Source organism: Aedes albopictus, chromosome 1 (genome assembly GCF_035046485.1).
Source record: "Aedes albopictus strain Foshan chromosome 1, AalbF5, whole genome shotgun sequence".
NCBI lineage: Eukaryota > Metazoa > Arthropoda > Insecta > Diptera > Culicidae > Aedes > Aedes albopictus.
In genome coordinates this window covers 161,621,157-161,642,764 of record NC_085136.1, presented here as the reverse complement: position 1 = coordinate 161,642,764, position 21,608 = coordinate 161,621,157, and the positions used below count along the sequence as shown (strand labels likewise).

At 38.9% G+C, this 21,608-nt stretch overlaps 4 protein-coding genes across 4 annotated transcripts; 1 reads left to right on the top strand and 3 right to left on the bottom strand.

Moving 5' to 3' along the window:
* Positions 1–2,475: 2,475 nt before the first annotated feature.
* Positions 2,476–3,945, bottom strand: LOC109427679 (RING finger protein 37). Its single transcript, XM_019703267.3, has 2 exons — positions 3,842–3,945; positions 2,476–3,769 (listed from the first exon to the last, which is right to left on the bottom strand). The coding sequence occupies exons 1-2, from the start codon at positions 3,844–3,846 to the stop codon at positions 2,509–2,511; spliced, it is 1,266 nt and encodes a 421-aa protein (XP_019558812.3). The 5' UTR covers positions 3,847–3,945; the 3' UTR covers positions 2,476–2,508.
* A 69-nt stretch (positions 3,946–4,014) lies between these two features.
* Positions 4,015–11,730, top strand: LOC109431483 (uncharacterized). Its single transcript, XM_019707695.3, has 3 exons — positions 4,015–4,176; positions 4,236–4,584; positions 11,443–11,730. The coding sequence occupies exons 1-3, from the start codon at positions 4,074–4,076 to the stop codon at positions 11,609–11,611; spliced, it is 621 nt and encodes a 206-aa protein (XP_019563240.2). The 5' UTR covers positions 4,015–4,073; the 3' UTR covers positions 11,612–11,730.
* On the bottom strand, positions 6,334–9,724 carry LOC134285234 (uncharacterized). Its single transcript, XM_062845684.1, has 2 exons — positions 7,495–9,724; positions 6,334–7,439 (listed from the first exon to the last, which is right to left on the bottom strand). The coding sequence occupies exon 1, from the start codon at positions 8,292–8,294 to the stop codon at positions 7,521–7,523; it is 774 nt and encodes a 257-aa protein (XP_062701668.1). The 5' UTR covers positions 8,295–9,724; the 3' UTR covers positions 6,334–7,439; positions 7,495–7,520.
* On the bottom strand, positions 9,876–13,188 carry LOC109427680 (probable galactose-1-phosphate uridylyltransferase). The gene is made up of 3 exons (XM_019703268.3): positions 12,805–13,188; positions 12,308–12,742; positions 9,876–12,195 (listed from the first exon to the last, which is right to left on the bottom strand). The coding sequence occupies exons 1-3, from the start codon at positions 12,994–12,996 to the stop codon at positions 11,767–11,769; spliced, it is 1,056 nt and encodes a 351-aa protein (XP_019558813.3). The 5' UTR covers positions 12,997–13,188; the 3' UTR covers positions 9,876–11,766.
* Positions 13,189–21,608: the final 8,420 nt, after the last annotated feature.

Genomic DNA, 21,608 nt, shown 5'->3' with positions numbered 1-21,608 from the left:
AGGTAGTTTGATTTCTCCGTGTAGATGTTCAAACTTTTTGCGTGACTTTATTGTGGTGCAAGTTGTTTTGTTTACGTTTGCTAATTCAGGCCAAACATGTCTAAAGGTCCTATCTGCAGAAGAGAGGCTCTCTTTGGTTTCCCTCTCTTTCGTTAATTTCTCAGCTGTTTATTTGTATTTTGATTGTCTCCTTGCATTGAACGATGGTCAAAATAATCGTCTTTTAATTTGTACTGCAAAAATAGTTGAAAAGTGTACCATTACATTGCAATAATTGAAAGAGAAAGTAAACAAAGAGAGCCTCTCAAATGCAGATAGGACCTTTTGAAATGTTTGGCCTGAATTATACTTGAATTTTTTTCCCAAATTTTGAAAAAAAAATAACAGCGCAATCGAAAAAATCTGAAATGCATTGCAAAGAATAGCGCGAATCAAATCGGCAGAAGTGAATCAAGCAGCAGCAATGAAAGTTTATTCGAGAAGAGCAGCGAAAAAAGTTTCTTCATGTGCATACGCTTTTGAAAGCATAATTATTTAAATATATCGGCACCAACATTTCAAAAGGGCGTAACTGCATTTGCAACCAATGCCTTCTCACAAAGCTGTGAAGCGTATCCCATCCCTCTCGAGCAATTCACTAGCACAAATAGAAAGATAAAATCCTCTTTCGATTAATGGATATGAATTGCGTGAGATGAATGAAATTCGATCCACTGCTCTGTGGGAAGGCATTGGTTGCAAAAGCAGCTACAGTAGACGTTAGGTCGATGCAAACGGTTTAACTGCAATGCTTTTTAACTGCAAGTCCGGTAAGTGCAACAATTTTGCAGTTATCGCACCGCCATCCGTCAAAATGGTGCGCCATGTTAGCCCAAATGAACAGTCGGATGAAGTTCGCGTTCATTTTATGTCAGTTGATGGTTTGTTGACACTGTCAGGTGTTGCAGTTACAGTAGACGTTCGATAACTGCAACATGTTTACGTTTCACTTAGCGAACGAAAATTCGATAACTGCAACTCCTGACAGTGTCAACAAGCCGTCAATTGACGTAAAATGAACGAAAAATTCATTCGACTGTTCATTAGGGCTAACATGGCGCACCATTTTGACGTTTGGCGGTGCGATAACTGCAAATTTGTTGCACTTACCGGACTTGCAGTTAAAAAGCATTGCAGTTAAACCGTTTGCACCGACCGAACGTCTACTGTATCGGATTTTCGTTCGCTAAGTGAAACGTAAACATGTTGCAGTTATCGAACGTCTACTGTACGCCCTTTTGAAATGTTGTTGCCGATATCTTCTTACTAAATTTACATGTCATCAAATTCTCGATAATAAAAATAAATATTTGTAATACGTTTATTGTCGATTGCAATACCGTTCAAACAACGCTTTCCTACAAACGATGAACATATTCATTTGGCTCACACTTTGACAGTTCTCTCTGCTCGATTGGCTCACAATGGCCGCCTCCGCATACAATGTAGGATTACAGTAGACGTTCGGTCGGTGCAAACGGTTTAACTGCAATGCTTTTTAACTGCAAGCCCGGTAAGTGCAACAATTTTGCAGTTATCGCACCGCCATCCGTCAAAATAGTGCGCCATGTTAGCCCAAATGAACAGTCGGATGAAGTTCGCGTTCATTTTATGTCAGTTGATGGTTTGTTGACACTGTCAGGTGTTGCAGTTATCGGATTTTCGTTCGCTAAGTGAAACGTAAACATGTTGCAGTTATCGAACGTCTACTGTACTAACCTTTACGGACTCTTTTTTTTTGAGTATAGTCCATTTTACATTTTACGAGTCGTTTTTATGAATGAATTTTGACAGGAGGTAGTGTCCAATAACCCGTGAAAATCAATATCATCATCAACATTGTTGTCACTTCGTAAAATGGCTCATACGAGGGACCGCCCATAACTCTTAACCGTTATGTGTCCGACAAACTTTTTGCTTTTTTCTACACTGTGCTTTTTAAATCGGCACTGGGTACCCGGGTACCCTATCGGCAACATAAGGGTTAAAGAGAACGTCCCATTTGTTTTGTCAACTTTCACCCAAGTAAGGTTTGTTTCAATTGGGTTGTTTAGTGAATTAAATATTGCCATTTTCTTTAGCCTAATCGAAAGAGCTCATTTTTTTGAGTATAAGATGATTTTATTGCGTCCCGATTCATTTGTTTTGATGGTTAAATAAACAAAACAGTTTTAATTTCCGTGGCTAGAATGACAGTTCAATCGATAAAGTGACAGTTCGCCCCGAACAAAAAAATTTCCCCATACAAACTTTAAATGCATTTTAAAAATAGTTCCCGGGCACCGAAAATGATGAAATTTTGGATTTCGACTAATTTTAGGACGGAGATTCCGATTATGCAATAATCAGGATACCCCTAAAGAACCCAATTTCAAGTTTTGCAATCAATGATACCGTTTTGAAATGAACAAAAAAAAAATGAATGCAGTTCCTTGCTTCGATTAGATTAAACTTTATTTAGTAACCACCTCAACTAACGTGATGCTTTTCCACTGATTTCCGTTCGAACCTGATGCCACAGCTGCACTTGCAGCAGTTCGACGGACTTTGTGCTTGCGCATCCAAACAGTCTCGACAGATCAAATGCTGACAAGTTGCGATTTTGTAGAAATTTCCCCGGCTCTTCATGCAACTGTGACAGGCGTTTTCGAATGGATCCTTACCCGTATCGAGGGCCAGTGTGTATCTGGTGGTGGTGGCCAGAGCCTTCCGAACTGCGCTTTCCAGTGAAGAACAGGAGAGATTTAGTTCCGGGGGATCACAGTCCAGTTTTCGTTTTCTGGACAGTTTCGGGAGGATGTTTGAGTTGAGATTGATTGATGCGACTCTTAGATTAGTGCCGACAGTGCGCGGGACCTGCTGGAACTGCGCCACGTTGGAATGCTTGATGAGAAATTGGTCTATGCGTGACTTGAGTGCAGCGTTGAAGATCGGTTTCCTCGTTTCGGTGTAGATAAGGCTTGTGAACGGATCGGAAGCTTGTCGACCCCACTTTTGTTCCTGCTGGTTGTGTTTCTCTATTGTCGATTGGTCAACTAATTTTCCCGAAGGTAGTATCATTGGAATTGTCATGATGTCACAGGTCAGCTCATCTAAGAATTCTTCCGGTGTATCGGCAGTTACGGCTTGAGGTTTTTCTGATGCTATCGATGTTACGATTTCTTGGGGCACTGCAGGTTTGTACCACATTGCCTGGATTGTGTCCTTTAGATCTTTCGGACAGTTTCGAGCTGGTTGGCCCCAACACTCCACCTTTCGGAGGACCGGAACACACCGGGTTGTCTTTTTCAGAACCAGCTTTATGGTTGAACAACTGGCAAGCAAATAGCCAACAGTGGGAAATAATGAAAACTGTGCTGTTCGGAAATCAATTGAGGCAGACGTAGGCGAGATTCTCCGGTTATTGACAAATTCAAATATCTCCGCGGATGGCGATTCTCCGCACCCGACTTTATCGAACGTTCCTCGTTTGTTTTGGATGTATACATCGACGGCAGTTGTCTTTAGCGCTCCCATGTGAACCCACAGCTTCAGCCGGTGGACCACTATTGGGCAGTGAAGCGTAAACACTATTTGAACGGGAGGCTTCGTTACCGAGTACGCCATGAATCCAACGTCCAGGGTCCTTTGGTCACTTGAGATGAGATTGCTAACCGGATGGAAGTCATCGTCGATTGCGTCACAATGGACCGATGGTTTCAGTCTGTGGTCCAAGAAATTGTATGTTGATCTGGCGGTACGAAAGCATATATTAATAATCATTACTTTTACAATCATTTAGTTAGTATTAAGTGCTACTTACTCCATTAAATATAAAATTTATAAATTAGTTTTCACGGACAAAACTGCTAGGCCAAGTACGTTGTGTAAACAAGTTGTAAAACGTAGAAGCTGTCAAAACCCATTCATGGTTCGCTAAACAGTTCATTTTTGCCTCTACTGTTCAGAAGTTCACTCGACAGCTGATTTTTGTTTTCGTATTTTTTCATTCATGTTTTTCTCAGGAGTTGCATTCATATCTTGCGTTCTCAACAATGTCGTCTAATTTTAAATATTCCCTCACAAAAGTGTATAAAAATTATCAGAAATATGTGCCAGAGTTGAAATCCACCGCAGTGCTACGCACCATAATTCAAGGTATGGAAATATAAATAATATAAAAGCCAACTTATTGAACATCATCGCCCTTTTTACAGTATGCGTCCACTACATCGAAACAAAGTCGTGCTCCAAAGACGTTTTGGACCGAGCCGTGCACAAGCTCCAAGCTTCGAACCAGGATGTGCCGGAGCACTTTTGTGAACTGTTCGCCGGTATTTTGCAGCTGATCCAACTTTATCTACGCTACCCCAAGGGCATTGTGAAAGACGACGAACTGAGGGAATCGCTGAAAGATCTCAAATTTCGGGACGATTGCATCGAGGATATCGTCAAGGTACTGCGGCAGCATCGGGACCCTCTGAGCCTGAACTATCGGGAGATGCGAAATCTCCGATCACCACCCAGGAGGATGGTGTGGCGCATCAACATTTCGTTCATGGACAGGTGAGGTGACAAACATTTTGAGTAAGGTACCTAGATGTTGCACGGCTTTGGTCTTGCGGTAGATATTTTCTGGTTTTTGCATTTTTTAACAAATTTCAGCGCACCATTTCTTGAATTTTATCCACCATACCAGATGAAAATTAAAGGCGTTTAACTGTTCGACTTTACTACGCAACTTCGCCATAGGTGGCGCTGCAAAATATTGTAGAAACAGGTATAGCGATGGGCAGATAAAGCCAATAGGTCCACCCGTGCCATATCCTGCTAGAGCAGAGAATTATGCCTAATACCTACTTCTTTCCTAGCAGATACCATAAAGGTTGGACGGTTGCCTATGTAAAGTAAACCAAGATGTTTCTGTACTGCTTAAGTATTCCGGACGCTCACCAGCTAACGCCAGTCTGACCTGCTCAGATGGTGTGATTAACATTGATGTGACTGCCAAAAGTCACCGGAGGGTTTTTGAAGTGCAGTGTGCGCTATGAATAGGGCAGAGGTTTTCAGATCGTGCACCGCAGTGCACTAAGTATACCTGAAAAGTGCACCGTGACACTTTGGAAATTCTGCCTTCACATTCCATGCCAAAACTATTGAAAATGCTCCCAAAGGGTCATGAGTTTCTCACAAGAATTCGTCACGGATATCCATAGCACCAAACATCGTATTTATAAGAAATCTGCAAGTACATTTCCAAACATTTCAGAAGCAATTTAACTACATACAAAGCATTTCCACGGCTTTGCTCAGGACCTGAGAAAGGATCTATCAATGATCTAAAAAATCAGCTAACCAAAAATTCTACTGAAAACGTTTATCGATTTTCTAACAGTTTGCCAGAAAATCTAGAAATAAATTACCAAAAACCTTATCAGCAGTATGTAAAAATTCTGAATTGAAGTTTCCAATGCTCTTGCGTGGAATTTGCCATAGATATCTATAGGAATCCAGTCACGATGTCATGGAAAAATTTATATTAAAAATCATACTTCATTTCATCCACCAATCAACGCAGTCCTTCGTCGAGGTTCTCATTAGATATCAGAAAAAAATGCCAATACTTTGACTGGTGTTTCACTTTTAATCTGCTCAATTTCTTATCCAACATTTTGAAGGATCTTGTCTGAAAGTTTTCATAAATGTTCCCATAATAAATATAGGTATTCCAAGTCGAACATCTTCGACGCCTTGATTTTCGGCAGCAACAAGTAAAGAAAACAAGCAAGTCAGTGGCATAATCATATAGTGGTTTCAGCTTTTAGGGGTGTTGCGTGTACGTACACGCTGCATTACACGAACACCACCTGAGTTACTGGTTGAAAATAGTAAACAAAGATCAGCTGTTCCCAACAAAATCAAATGGTCATATTTTCAACCAGTAGATTTGCATTAGTGTTCGTGACACCGCGCTGCGAAACCAGTGTGGGAAATAATGTTCCAAACACAAATGTATGCACATGAAGATACTCTGAAAATACCTACCCGCAGCATTTTCGACAAATTTTAGATTGCATTCCTTGACATACATGAACGAACAGGTGCACGGTGCACCATAGAGCAATTTATTTTTAAAAAGTGAGGGGGCTGAAAACCCCTGGACTAGGGGATGGATCGCCATGCGATAAATAAACCAAAAATAGACGTGTGATCCGTTGAGTTTTTCAAAAGATATATTAGTTGTGAATGCAATTGTGATAGTTAAGAGACGAGTGTGTGGGACGATTCGAACGAATAAAATGAGAACGCGACGAATTAAACTCAACTACAAAATGTTGTTTATTGCTCTCTGAGGTTCTACACTACTGATGGCTTCGCGAATGACAGTTACTCACTAGGGTGTCTCAAAAGATAGGGTGACTCGAAATTTATGCCACCACATATGCCCCCCCCAGTTACACTAGGAAGCGAACCCTGTGGCCTGAACTTGTAACTACAGTTTTCTGATCATCCTGAGGATAATCTGATAAGCCATCATCACACAAAAAGGCGGGTTTGATTCGATTGATTGAAATAACATGAGGTTTACCCGCAATAGAAACTTCAAAAAATTTGTCATATTTCTTTAAAACCTGGTACGGTCCTTCGTAGGGTTGCTGCAGCGGCTTTTTTACGGAATCCACTCGAACGAAGACGTGGCTGCAATCCTTCAACCGTTGATGGACGAAAGGCTTTTCTTTCGCATGGTGCACTGGAGTCGGTGATTTCAAAACGTTGAGAGTTTTATGCAGGTGACTGGCTAGTTCCGAACGATCAACCTTGGTTACCGGTGGATCATAAAATTCTCCAGGAATTCGCAGCGCCTGGCCATACACCAGCTCAGCCGATGATCCTTTCAAGTCTTCAAAGAAGTTGTTTTGGACGATAAAAGCTCCTTGAGCTGCCGATCACTTCGTTGATCTTTTGCGATCGCTTCAAAGTCAATGTTAGCAGCTACAGAGTCAACTCTTGACAACGCATCCGCGACAATGTTGTCTTTGCCGCTAATGTGGCGAATGTCTGTCGTGAATTCTACTATGAACTGGAGATAGCGTTCCTCATGAGGAAGACGACTTGTCGGGTTTGTGGTAAGGGCGTAGGTCAGAGGAAAATGGTCTGTGAAAATCGTAAAGTGCCTGCCCTCAATGAGATGACGAAAATGTTTAACAGCTAGTTTTGCAGCTGTTAGCTCTCTACCGAAGGTAGAATATTTTTGCTGACTCGAGGAAAATTTTTGCGAAAAGAATCCAATTGGCTTCCACGTGTTTGAATTTTAGTACCGTTGGCTGCGTGAAGAGAGAACGGGATTGTTCCTCCTGTTCTGTCTCGTTTGGATGCCGGAATGATGGACACGTCCGAACCCGTGTCGACTAGGAACCGAACTGCGCTAGTTTTGTCAAAAATCAAGAGTCGGCGACTTTTAGAACTACCACCCACCTGCGCCGTTTGAGATGGGCATTCGTTCAGTTTTTTTGACGGTTGTAGGTGCACGGTTCCCGGCAGCGTTCGGCACGGCCTCCATACTTCCGATGGTACCAACAGATGTCATCATTCCGTGATCGTGGCCTCGATGACGATCGGCTGCGATTTCTCGTTGGATCAGCCTTCAATCGACGAATCTCCGCAGTTAGAACTTCGATTTCCTCTTTCAAAGAAGCGTAGTCCGGATTGTGTCCAACGGCAGGGGCTGGAACATTCACAGCTGCAACGGCAACCGATGACGAATCGACCATTTTATCCGCCATTTCAGCCAGTTTCTGCAGGCTTCCGTCACTGATGCTAAGGACTGCTCGAACGTTCGATGGCATCCTCTGAAGGAAGAGCATTTTCATCAAGCTGTCGTCCACATTCAATCCGGTAGCACTCTCCTGCATCTTCGCTAGTAGATGTGTTGGTCTCAAATCACCCAAATCACAAGAACCGAGAAGCTGCTCAAGCCGCGCCTGTGGAGATAAGGCGAATCGCGCGATCAGACGATCTTTCACTGATCCATATTTGTTTTGAGCCGGTGGATTGGAGACTAGATCGGATACGTGGCAGATCACTGTTTGATCAATTTTAGCGATAATGTGCCAAAATTTTGTGTCATCCTTTGTCATTTGGGCCAGATGAAACTGGGCCTCCGCTTGGGCAAACCACATATGGGGGTCGTTTTTCCAGAATTCCGGCAACTTAATTGCCTCCGACGCGACGGCTGACGCGGGAGCTGGAACTGCGTCGTTGTTTTGGTTCGCCATTTTGATTTCCTTCGAGGCACGAATTCCGATAGCGTTGCCGATTTTCAACTCGATTTCGACGCGACACGGTGTTTTATGATCGGAACCGTATCGATCCGCGTCGGGGTCACCAATTTGTGGGACGATTCGAACGAATAAAATGAGAACGCGACGAATTAAACTCAACTACAAAATGTTGTTTATTGCTCTCTGAGGTTCTACACTACTGATGGCTTCGCGAATGACAGTTACTCACTACCCGAGCAAAGTACAATAACTGAGCAGTAACAAACTGATAACTAGTGTTCGCTCCAGAACTCATTTTACAATTTTGTGTTATCAACTTGGTAGTTTATGTTACCATTACCTGTCAAACTGGGGGCATCGTCGTCGACAACACCAACGGGAGTTAGTTATCAATGACCGTTGCAAATATCTCTCTGATAACAAAATAAGTTTTCAATTAGATAAAATTGATAGATTTACAGAAGTTGTTATCAGGGTGCCTCTGTTGATAACATAATGAGATATTTTATTGGTATCTCGGGTATACTTGGTTGTTATCATGTTTGTTATGTTGCCTGCTTATTCAGCCACAATGAGAACAAATTCAGTTAATTATGTTTGATATCAGATAACACAGTATGTTATCCGGTTGTTATGAAACTTTGCTCGGGTAGGGTGTCTCAAAAGATAGGGTGACTCGAAATTTATGCCACCACAAGTGTAATAATAATTGCATTGTTGACAAGCACACATGCTCGATGCATGTCACGTGAGTTGTTTGCCATTTCATTTTTACTGAAAGTAGTAAACACTGGATTCACAAGATTACCTAGAAAGAAATCCTTATGAAATTAAGGTTCTTAGACTAAATCCACATTGGCTATACTGTTATGCATAAGTCTGCAGAGTAATCGGAACTATTTTTTATGCTGAAGTTTGATTTTCTTGCATGTTTTGTTCTGGGATTCTTTCCGGAGTTTCATTCGGGGTTTCCTTTTTTTCCTCTTAATTGTCTCCAGGATTTCCTGTAGTGATCCTCTTGGTATCAGGTCTCAGTAGGTCGACTGCAGCGGCACGTTTGGAAAGTTTGTGCCATCGCCATGAACCCGTCATGGTTCATCATGTGGTAAATAAACCGAATAATAGACGTATTTCCTGTTGAGGTTTCCAACAAATACATCAATTGAAATAGCACATATGTACTCTGGTTGTTAGTTTAGAGATGAGTGTAGTAACAATTGCATTGTTGACAAGCACACATGGTCGAGGCATGACACGCAAGTTTGCCATTTCATTTTTGCTGAAAATAGCAAGCATCGGGATCAAAAGTTTCCTAGATAGAAATTCCCCTTACGAAAGTAAGGTTCTTGAAATAAAGCCTCTTGGGCTGTGCCATTTTGCATAAGTCTGCAAAGATTGATCGTTGCTGTTTTTATGCTGAAGATTGGTCTGAGCTATCCTAACCGTAGCCACCACCCAAACTAGGCAATATTCAGTCACGTACAGTTTGCTATGAACATGTATGAGCTATCTATATTTGCACAACAACATTTTTTTTCCAATGGTGCTTCGGCAATGAATGAAAATCAAAACAATTATTTCAATGTAATTATATTTATTGCTAAATTTGATTAGGCTAGTCATTTAATAAAATCGCAAAAAATAAACCGACATAAAATCAACGAAAACTGACACCCTCTTATGTTTTTCCTACGAGTTTACCTTAAGGACAGACTTGTTAAAATCCCAAAATGGCCGCCACGATGGCCGACTTTGGCACCTACTCACGATTTCGAGCGCACAAAACTCTTCGTAAACATAACCAGCGCATCTGATCTTCTTATTTTAAGCTTATTACAAGTGAGTAAGAACAGAATCCCTGGGCTTGGATTATATCTTCCAGGAAGCTTTGATTTCAGGCATGTGGTCGATGGCCTTTGCAGTAATGATTAGAATAGCTGAATGTATAATCAATGGCAAACAATTCTGTAAGAATCAGATCTCCAAGTCATCTGATATAGTTATACTGATCATGACGCTGCATAGTATATCGAACATTTGTCGAAGTCATTTATGTGCCGGGAAAATATAATTTCAAGTTGGAGAGAATATTACAAACTGAGGGAGAGTAATAGGCCCAGTCAGACCCCTGAATGGGCAATGTGGGTTAGTTTATGGGAATGCCATTGAAGGTTTGTAATATTCTCCGAGGCTTTCGAAATCCAACAGGGCGCGTCCCCGGGTTGCGGATAGGGGGAAAAGGGAGATTTTTCACATTCGTACTGTAATCAGCCAATGTGGTATTATCTCCTATGGTGTTGTAGTGCGAATGAATGATCTCATTCTATGGGAATTCGAACCTTGTAATGTATTGTTTATCAACTTCAATTTTCTAAGCTTGATAAGGTTTTGAAGACAAACATGAGATGAGAGAATTGCCTAATAGGAAAGTCACATCAGCAAAGCTTTTACATATGCAAATGCTATCCATGGGGTCATGTCTAGCATTTAATATGTATGGCAATGACTGATTCTTACCTAGCAGGGGTACTACAAGACCACGCGGACAATTCGATTAAAGGCTTAATTGGGGATAATATATTTTCCAGAACTGAAGGGACATTTTTTCCGGGGTGACTGGCGAGTCGGAGAGGGTAGAAGTTTCCGTTTGTTATAATTGACAAAATAAACAATCGGGCGCTTTTTCTTTCTATGACTTGCTTGGTATTTTGTGGATTATTGTTTTTTTGGTTTTGGAAGATATGCGATTCACTATTGAGCCTTAAAGTTATTTTGCATCTGAATAGCATTGATATCGTCAAGTCTGCACCAACACCCTAGTCCCACACCAAAATACCCTTTTCCTATCCCATGGCGTTTATGTGGTCAGCAAAGACTATTCAGCCATTACCCCTCCTTATCATCGGCTTTGGACTGACTTGCGCTCTCATTGCCCCACCAAATGCTGCAAAATGAAAATGAAAATGAAATTACAAGTGAGTAAGAACAGAATAATAAAATGCACTGTTGTTTGAAGCTTGCTTCTTAAGATTTGTGCGTCTGAAGTTCTGATGCACTGTTGATGCGGGATTTCAAGACGTTTGTCCTTAAATGCAACTACTGTTTCAATGACTTTTGATTAATGCTTCTCATCTATATTTAGATCTTCGGCCCGGCATCCCACGATCATTCTACACATACAGAAAACCGACGGAGAATTCCTCAGCTTCGAGCTCAGCTTATCAATGTTCCACAGGCTTCGCTACAACGTCGCATCTTTGTTACATGAGCTGCAAACCCTCGAGCGGAGGCAGAGCGTAAGGAAATCTTAGGAAAACAATTTTATATAACTACCGCCATCGCCATGTTGATGTTTGCTCGTCCGAATAACATTCAATCACCCCGAACGAACCGATCGATCCTCAATAAACAACATCATTACTCCACTTCATCTAGCCTCGTCAATTCACTGTGTGAAAGCCTCTATCTAAATATGCTCGCTGTAATGTTTTTTGCCACATAGTTCACGCAATCGACCAGCTGCTTGCTCGGGAGTCAGATCCCGCTGGGGTTGGCACAGCAGTTCGAATCCCACCATAAATTTACGGACCGACGCCGAACGTAGCAGCGGTGGGTAGTACATGGCATGCAGCGTCCAGGGCTTATCATCTTGACCTATCAGATCACCGGTGGGTGCCCCATGCCAGCCCATGCTGTACGGGAACGAGCACTTGAACAGATTGTCGTATTTGATTGTTAGCTCTTTGATAACGATGGCCAGGTTGTTGATTTGCTGTAGGCTCAGATCCGAAATTCGACGGTTTCCATTCCGCGAGATGATCATCGTCTCAAAGGGCCAACTCGCCCAGAAGGGAACCACGACCAACCAGTCGGGATTCTCGATAACGACGCGTTCCTGGAAAAATAATGGATTCCACTTTAGATTTTCTTGTGTTTCCTGTCTGTTTCAGATATTCTAACTAAAAATTGCTAGTTAAATTCAAATTTGTCATCAATAATCACCTTACCTTTTTCGTTACCTCCTTCCTGGCATAATCGTCCAGCAAAGCGGTGCCATTTTTCTGATAGTACTCTCTGAGCTTTTCGTCCTTCACGCGAGGCTCATTGGGAAAGAACGAACATGCCCAAATCTGACAGTGAGGATGCGGATTCGAACACCCCATGCTAGCTCCCTTGTTCTCGAAAATCTGCACCCACGTGTACTTGCTAGCCAGAGTTTTAAACTCCGCTATCCACGCATCGATGACCGTGCGGATTTCCTTCGGTGTCATCACCGGAAGGGTCTTGTTCGATTTGGGATGGAAGCACATTACGCGACAGGTGCCTCGAGCACCTCCGGTTTGAAACAGTGGGTCGTCACTTTCCGGTGGCAATGGAACGTCCTCCAACAAGGCCGGAAAATCATTCGTGAACACGAACGTCGATTTGTAGATGGGATTTTTCTAATTTCGAGAACGTGTCTTTAATTAATACAAATCACAATCGTATATATCAATAAACTTACACTTCCATTGGAGCGGGTCACACCTGGACACAACGGATTAGTCGGATCGAACTCGGGTAGGTCGTTGCGCTGCGGTTGTTCCTCCTGGCCAGACCAAGGCCGCTTCATGCGGTGGGGACTCACCAAAATCCACTGCCCATTCAGGGGGTTGTAGCGCGTATGCTGGTGCTCGGTAGGTTCAAAGTTTGCCATATCGTCTGCTTCCCCGTAAGATAAGCCACCAATCGTGCTTGTCGATAGTCTAAAGTGAACTGATTGACCATCATTTGCTAGACGGCGGTAGCAGGAGCGATGAAGTCAATCCGCGAGGAAATATGCAATATGTGTATATCATCCGTAATCTTACCGACAGTACATATTGATAACGTGAGCAAAACAAACAGTGATCACTAGTTGTTATTCCTTCACATATGAAAATATTAAGGTTGACGACGACCATGTATGTAGTAGTGCAAGCCAGTGCTTCCCAAACTGTGCGCCGCGGCGCCCTGGTGCGCCGTGAACATCTCTCAGGTGCGCCGCAGGCTCTTGGGAAAAAAACACAAAGAACAAACTCTTATTATTGAAGGCAGAATTTATAGCTGTTTTGTATTGTTTTGTAAAACTAGTGTCAAATCAAACCCTTTTTTGTATTCGATACCAATGTTTTGGCTTTTTTGTGGAATACTTCAAAAGAAAGTCATTCAAAGGGGTTTTTCCTCTTCAAAAATTTTCAATTAAATAGTAAATATTCCAGTCTACGAATGTTTTCCGGAATTTATTATGTCCTCATGAAACATTTAGATTTTTACAAAAATTTTATATATCCGAAATATTGAAAATTTTCGTAGGTCTCTCAAATTGTTGAACTTTTTATGATTCGGCTTAGTTTTCGATTTTATCAATAGCTTGTAATTCAAAGTAGGTATTTCCAGAAACTGTTTTGAAGTTCTTTCCATAATACTATCATCTATAAGTACACAGATCGAAAAAAGAGTGTAAAATTCTGTGGCATATGATGCACATGTTTGGAGCGTGGGATATCACAGAAGTTTACATGACATATCATGTAAAAGTCATAAAATATCATGTAAACTTCCATTATATGTCATGTAATTCCGCATGGCTCTGAGTTTTTACATGACATATACAGTAGACGTTCGGTCGGTGCAAACGGTTTAACTGCAATGCTTTTTAACTGCAAGTCCGGTAAGTGCAACAATTTTGCAGTTATCGCACCGCCATCCGTCAAAATCGTGCGCCATGTTAGCCCAAATGAACAGTCGGATGAAGTTCGCGTTCATTTTATGTCAGTTGATGGTTTGTTGACACGGTCAGGTGTTGCAGTTATCGGATTTTCGTTCGCTAAGTGAAACGTAAACATGTTGCAGTTATCGAACGTCTACTGTAACACAAATTTACATGATATATCATGTAAACCATCACAACACTAAGTTTACATGACTAAAATGAAGTTTACATGACGTGTAAATCTCATTATTTTTATCTGTGTAGTCTACTGTCAATCTCCAGGTCTTCGTGCTGTGTCAAACATTTCGGGACGATATTTTTATTTACATCACTATCATAACTTGTTAGTTTGTCTCTATGATTAAGATTTCCTCCTATAGACTGGTTTAGCCCCTTATCGTGAAAAATCTGCGATAATTTATGTGTCGATTTCATGCATGATTCTGAAACCGCTTTTTTTGAGTTGTTGAGTTGAGTTTTTTAAGTACCGAATACAAAAACATGACCCTTCACCATCACTGTCAGCCGTTTTGACAGGTTCTGAACAATTCATTTTTATATCTATTTTCCCTTAAATTTGATAATCTAGGTACAGGGGATAGACAAAATGATCGGGACAGGCAAAATTTTAACTTTTCAAAAAATGTTCAACTAGCTGTAACTTTTCGAAAAGTGTATCAAATATTCTCAATTTTTTACTGTGTGTTCATCAGCTAGTTGTGTATGAGTGGTTCAAATTTGAAAAAGATCGGGCCAATCTCCACGAAGTTATAAAGATTCTTGAAAAAGGTAACATTATCCAATAGCCAACTTTGAGCTGTTATATCTCAGGATTCAATGAACCGATTGAAATGAAATTTTGACCATTCATTACTTATATAATGAACTCTGTAAAACATTTAACTAAACTTGGAATTTTTAACAAGAGACAAAATTATAGCGATTTTAATTTTTCATGATATTTAGTGAATTGGTCTATTTTTAATATGCATTCTATTACTTTTTAAATTTATTGGTGGCTATGTTGTTACTTTCCTTCAAAACACATTTATATAGTAGTCAATTAGAGGGAAATTAAATAAACTATAATTTGCATCTTGAATTTTGAAACAATGTTGATGTTTTGGATAATTTGGTGTTTTATTAGAAAAATAATCTAATCGTTATAATTTTCTTCCGTGTTAAGAATATTAAGTTAAGTCAATGGTTTTTCATAGCTCATTATGTAAGTCATAAATGGTCAAAATTTCATTCCATTCGATTCATTGAATTCGAAGACATAACAGCTCAAAGTTAGCTATCCGATAATTTTACCTTTTTCAAGAATCTTTATAACTTCGTGAAGAATGGTCTGATCTTTTCTAAATTTGGACCACTGATACACAATTAGTTGATGGACTCACAGTAAAATTTTGAGAATATTTGATGCACTTTTCGAAAAGTTACAGCTATTTGAACTTTTTTTGAAAAGTGAAAATTTTGCCTGTCCCGATCATTTTGTCTATCCCCTGTACTTTATTTAAAAATTAAAAGTTTTTCAATTCAATCCTTCAGAAATCTAAAATTCGTGTTAAGTTCTGCGAATCTTTAAGCAATTTTTCTTTTTTTTTATTATAAAAAAGCATGACATTGAAGGCTTTTTTGCGATTTATATTTGTAATTTTGAACTGCAGGTGTTCAAATTATTAAAATTCTTTGTAAAAAGTTGTTGGTGCGCCGCGAAAATTTTGAAAATTTCAAAAGGCGCCGCGGTAGCAAAAAGTTTGGGAACCTCTGGTGCAAGCTAATGCACTTCAGTAGGGTATTTTATTTTATGCTGGATACTGTGCAGTTGATCGTTTTTCAACAACTGATGAAATGTTATTCTATTGACGCCTTAATGTAAATCTTCAAACACATTTATGATCAGTAGTCAGGCAAATTCCAATGTGCTAAACATAATTCATCTTAAAAATTAACACGCCTATACCACAGAAAAACAGACATATGACTTAGAACAAATTCGGCTTCCCATGAGATTGTTTGAGGTGTTCCTACAAATATTCCTTAAAAAATGCCGTTCCGGCAAACATTCCTCTACAGCTTCTTGCAGGATTACATCTTGAAATTGTAGCAGAATTTTTTCCAAAGATTTCTTCGCTGATTCTTTCAGAGATTCTTGCAAGTTCCTGTTTTTTTCCCTTTAGTTTTTTAAGTACTTCGTTTAAATTTCTCCATAAATTTTCAAGAAATAATTACACTGTCCGACAATTTTTTTGCCCAGCTCCAAATTTCACTTTTTCTGATTGCTCCCGACTAGAAACTCATAAATCTGAAGTTTTGACCCTCCCCCTCCTGGGAGAGGGGAGGGGCATTGTTTTTGAAATTTTGAAAAATCGAAAAATTTCGAGGTTTTTTGATCGCCATTTTGGCTAAATGCACGATATCGAAAAAGTAAAAGGTTGACCACGGAGCTTTAGGGGTTGTGCAACTACCAACAAAATTTCACGAAGATCCGTCAAGCCATTCTCGAGAAACGGTGTTTTTACGAAATGATGTTTTATAGATTTCTTATATTGCAGGCAAAGAATTCAACTACTATATGGCGCAATTGCTGATTTAACCATGCCGTTTAGCATCATGGTGTCTTCGAGGAAGTTTTTCAGTACAATAACGTGCTTCTTTTAACCTGTTGGTAAAAATGATCAATCCCCCCAAAAGAGAGATAGAAAATTTACTTTTTGAATTTTTCAAGATACAAGGTTGATGTCTTCATAAAAGTTGTAGAAAATGCTGTTTTGAATAACTTTGTCGAAGACGCCAAAATAGAAACTCTGTTAGTTTTCAAGATACGTTACGTTTTTATTACCGGTGGCCCCTTGAAAGTGATTTTTTCCTCAATAACTTTTTTCACTTTTGATATTATTATATAAATATATTATATTATGTAATTATATTCTCACAGGTATAGATCAATAGGTCAATCATTTTGTTTTTCTAAATAAGACAATTACTTGTACTTTCGCATTTGTACCCATTGACACATGGGCCGGGACGAACAGCTAGACTTTCCTTCCTAAGTAAGACGTAATAAGATATTTTTGTCTCACCGACTGAGGTGAGAGGTAACCAATCACAACAAAAGCAATAGATTAAGAAAAAAGACAATTACACCGTCTTCGACCTTGCGGCCTCTACAGACTGAACAATACAAACATTCGACAACGGACAACACACACACTTAGAAAAAATGACGGATTACGGTAAAATTTTACCGTAATCTCAACAGCTGAACGTGCGGTAAAAAGTTCGGTGATTTTTCAAACCACCGAACGTAATGCGAATCTCAGGAAAATGCATCTGTCAAAATTACCGGAAAGTTCGGTAATTTTTACAAATTTACCGTAAAAATCGCAGAACGTTCGGTATGTTTGTTTACAAACAAATTCTCAATGTCACTGAACGTACGGTAAATTTTACAAATTTACGGCGATTTTATGCGAGCACAAAAAACAATATTTTCATAAAAAACGTCGATGATGGGACTGAATACATGGCCTTCTGATCAGGAACCACACTTGCTGCCACTGTACAAGAGAGTCTTGCTTGGAGATGATGCGCAAATTGTAATAGAACTGACGCTCGAAGCTGCCGGCGTGGCTGTCAAACGCATTTTACTGTAGTACGGTAAAATAGTCCCATCACCGATCTGTTCGGTAAAATATTCACAGGTCTCCTGTAAATTTGTCTGATTTCACCGGTTCTTCGGTGATTTCTTAGATTTCACCGATTTTCTCCTGCTATTTCATCGATTTCGCCGTAATACTGTAGTTTGCTTGTTTACAGACCAGTTTCGGTGATTTTTTTCACCGAATACTGTAATTTATTCTAAGTGTGCACATAACACCCAGTGGCCCAGTGGAGAATTTTCCGTTTGACGAAAAGTTTTCCCCGACTGGAGCGGGAATCGAACCCACACTCCGAGGCTTACGAAACACCTAAACGACTGACGCCGATAACCGTTCGGCTACGAAACCCATGAAAACAAACGGCCAAATTATAAGTTTTTGATATATGCAAAAATGTAGAAGTTTCTTCAAATTTTTTATCCTTTTTTCAATATTGGAGGTCCAAATTTTTCTTAGGATCAAATTATCAACTTGTTTTTTTTTATATAGAGCAATGAATGTTCCACAAATCTCTGAATACTTTTTATACTTGTAATATCATACATTTGTGTTTAAGACTTAAATCTCGTATCCTTTTATTTTGTTTTCGTAATTATGACCATTTTTATACGAAAAATACCATAATCTCAAAATTTACTTAATCGCCTTAAACAAAAAAAAACCTTTTTTTTAGTTTCTTCGTCATTAAAAACTGCAAATTAATTCTTTTGAACAATACTAATAAATTTAAAATCCACTTGAACCATCATAAGCTAAGAAGTGCCAAAAATAAACCATTTTTAGAAGAAACCCAAGAAAAACTTTTTTTAAATTGTATTATTAAAAACTCCTTAATTCTACACAATATTGACAACATAGCTAAATCTAATAGTTTAGACATAGACTTAATAGTTAGTTGTTGGTTGATGTGTAAAGCTTTTAGTTAAGCTATAGATACGGCGCTGAAACGTGCGGAGCCGTGTTATCTAGATGTCCATGAAAACAAACACATTCTGTGTGCACCGCCCAAACGCCAAATAAGTGAACTTGTGCAAAAGCTCATATTTTTTTGAAATTCAGCCATTCCACAGGGAACCAATGTAGTAGACGCTATAATTGATGGGTTTGTCGTTCATTGAAAAATATTAGATCATATTTTATTTTTATGTTGACATTACAGTAATTAATTCCAACCCTCTAATACCCATCCCCGACTTAGGGCAGGGTATAGTTTGAATATTTTTGTATTTTATATCTGATAGCAAGGATTGATAAGCATATCTGAATATATTTTTAATACTTGCCGTTTCGGTAAGGTAACGGCCTACTTTTCCGCACGATACCACGATGCATTATGGTTCATAATGCAACTCATTTCGATTACATTATGAGTCATAATGCAATTGTTTCATTGACAACCTCAGTTTCTACGGCTAGAGCTTGAAAAACTGTGACGGTTATAGCACGGCATGCTTGATTCAAATTTTGTGTTCAGCAAGATTGAGCACGTAGCCATTCCTATTCAACCACAGCGAAGCACGATGATGTTGATGGAAACGATTATATTCAAATGACATTTTTTTCTTTGCAAAAAATGTATGCAACTCGTTGCAATACTCGATTTTTACAGCACTCATCATATTGCAAATTGTTACATAAATAACTAATATGATGTCTTCTGAAGCGTATTTCATTTTTTATCATTCAAAAATTTATGTTTGGTGACCTCTCAGATGTCATTGTTTCTTTTGTATTAAATAGCGACAATTTACATATTTCAAAATTTGCCCCAATCATGCTATCATCATAAAATAGTTTTGCGGAATTAAACACTAGCATTATTTTTCCACAAGTAGCAAATGAAAAAGCAAAGTGAAATTTTCCTAAAGAATATTAAAATATCGAAACATTTCAACAGTAATCACAAAATCTCAAAATGTTTTTCACTCAAACAATGAGAACTTAAATTGGCTTTAAGAAAAAAGATAAAAGTGTAGGGATGTTCAAAAAAAATAAATGAAACAAAAAATCATAAACTTACGAATAAAAAAGTATCGTCAACCAAATCACGTTTAAATCGATTTAAGATGGCGAATAATGATATTGAGATCCAAATAAAAAAAACACATTTTGATGCTATAGGGAATTTTTTCGGCTTTCAGTGTATCAAGCGAAAGTAGGGTAATTGTTCCCATCGTTGTGGTAGTACCTATTGTTGCGGTAATGGCAATTGAGCACTTTTTCGACTGAAATGTTACCAAAAGGTATTTTTAATAGATGTATGGTGCTTAAATTATGAGATTGCACCATTTGTTTGCTTAAGATTTGCCCAAAAACCTATTTTAAAAAAATATTTTCCTAAATGTGTTTGCTGCTGTGTTCCTATTGTTGCGGTAGTGTTCCTAATGTTGCGGTATCCCATATGATTTCAATGGGATACCGCAACAATAGGAACAAAATACCGCAACATTAGGAACACATACCGCAACATTAGGAACACAATGTTCTTTCAGATAAAAACGAATAAAATGCTCATAACAACATCAAAGTGGCAATATTTCGTTATTTTTCCGTAGATTAAGGATGGATTTTATTATTTTCAATTCAATCCATGTAAAAAGTTTGCTTGGGGCGATATAATTGTGGTTTAAACATGAACCCAGTGCTTAACTCCTCCATGATCGGATCAATTACCCTATCTTTCTGACATTCTTGCTATAGGTAAAGGATAAACATAAATTAACTTGAAATAAATGGACTTTTTACCAATCAACTATCTTTTATCACATGCGAACTTTTTCCCCAAGTATGAGGCAAATGTTCTGAAGTACTTGCATTAAAAGCTTAATTACTAGAGCTACAAAAAGAACTCGATAAAATCTAGTGCTATATTTTGAAGGTTACATGATAGGAAATCGTTGATCATTTTTACCAACAGGTTAAAAGAAGCACGTTATTGTACTGAAAAACTTCCTCGAAGACACCATGATGCTAAATGGCATGGTTAAATCAGCAATTGTGCCATATAGTAGTTGAATTCTTTGCTTGCAATATAAGAAATCTATAAAACATCATTTCGTAAAAACACCGTTTCTCGAGAATGGCTTGACGGATCTTCGTGAAATTTTGTTGGTAGTTGCACAACCCCTAAAGCTCCGTGGTCAACCTTTTACTTTTTCGATATCGTGCATTTAGCCAAAATGGCGATCAAAAAACCTCGAAATTTTTCGATTTTTCAAAATTTTAAAACTCCCAGGAGGGGGAGGGTCAAAACTTCAGATTTATGAGTTTCTAGTCGGGAGCAATCAGAAAAAATGAAATTTAGAGCTGGGCAGAACAAAAGTTGATTTTTTGTCGGACCGTGTAATAGGAGTACCTGCAGAGGGTTCTTCAGTTCATCCTAGTATTTCTTTTGGAAGTTAATAAAAATCCTTATGAAATTTACTTGTTTCCTTGAAGTATTTCTTCAGGAATATGGTTTTCAAAAATTTCAGCTAGCTTTCCACTCATATCTTGAGAAATATTACAAGAAATTTTTCGAAGCATTTCTTCTGAGGTATCTCCAGGAGTTCTTTCAGGGATTTTTCAAGAATTTTTTTCCATGAATCTCCACAGGTATCTTCTGTCCAGGGACTCAGTTCGGGGATTCTAAAAATCCTTAATGATTCATCCTAATTATTATTTTATGATATTTCAGAAAGATCTGCTGAAAAATCTATATATAGAAATCTATGAAGGTATTCCAGCAAATATTTCTGACGGAATCGCAGGAGCATCCTAAAAAAACATTTGTTGGATTTTCTGCTGGAATTCTTGAAGGAATTTCTAAAGGAATTTATGGAGGAACTAATGGAGCAATATGCGCAGATTTTTTTTCAAAGATGGCGAAATTTTATGAAGAAAAATCTACGGAACAACTTTTGAATA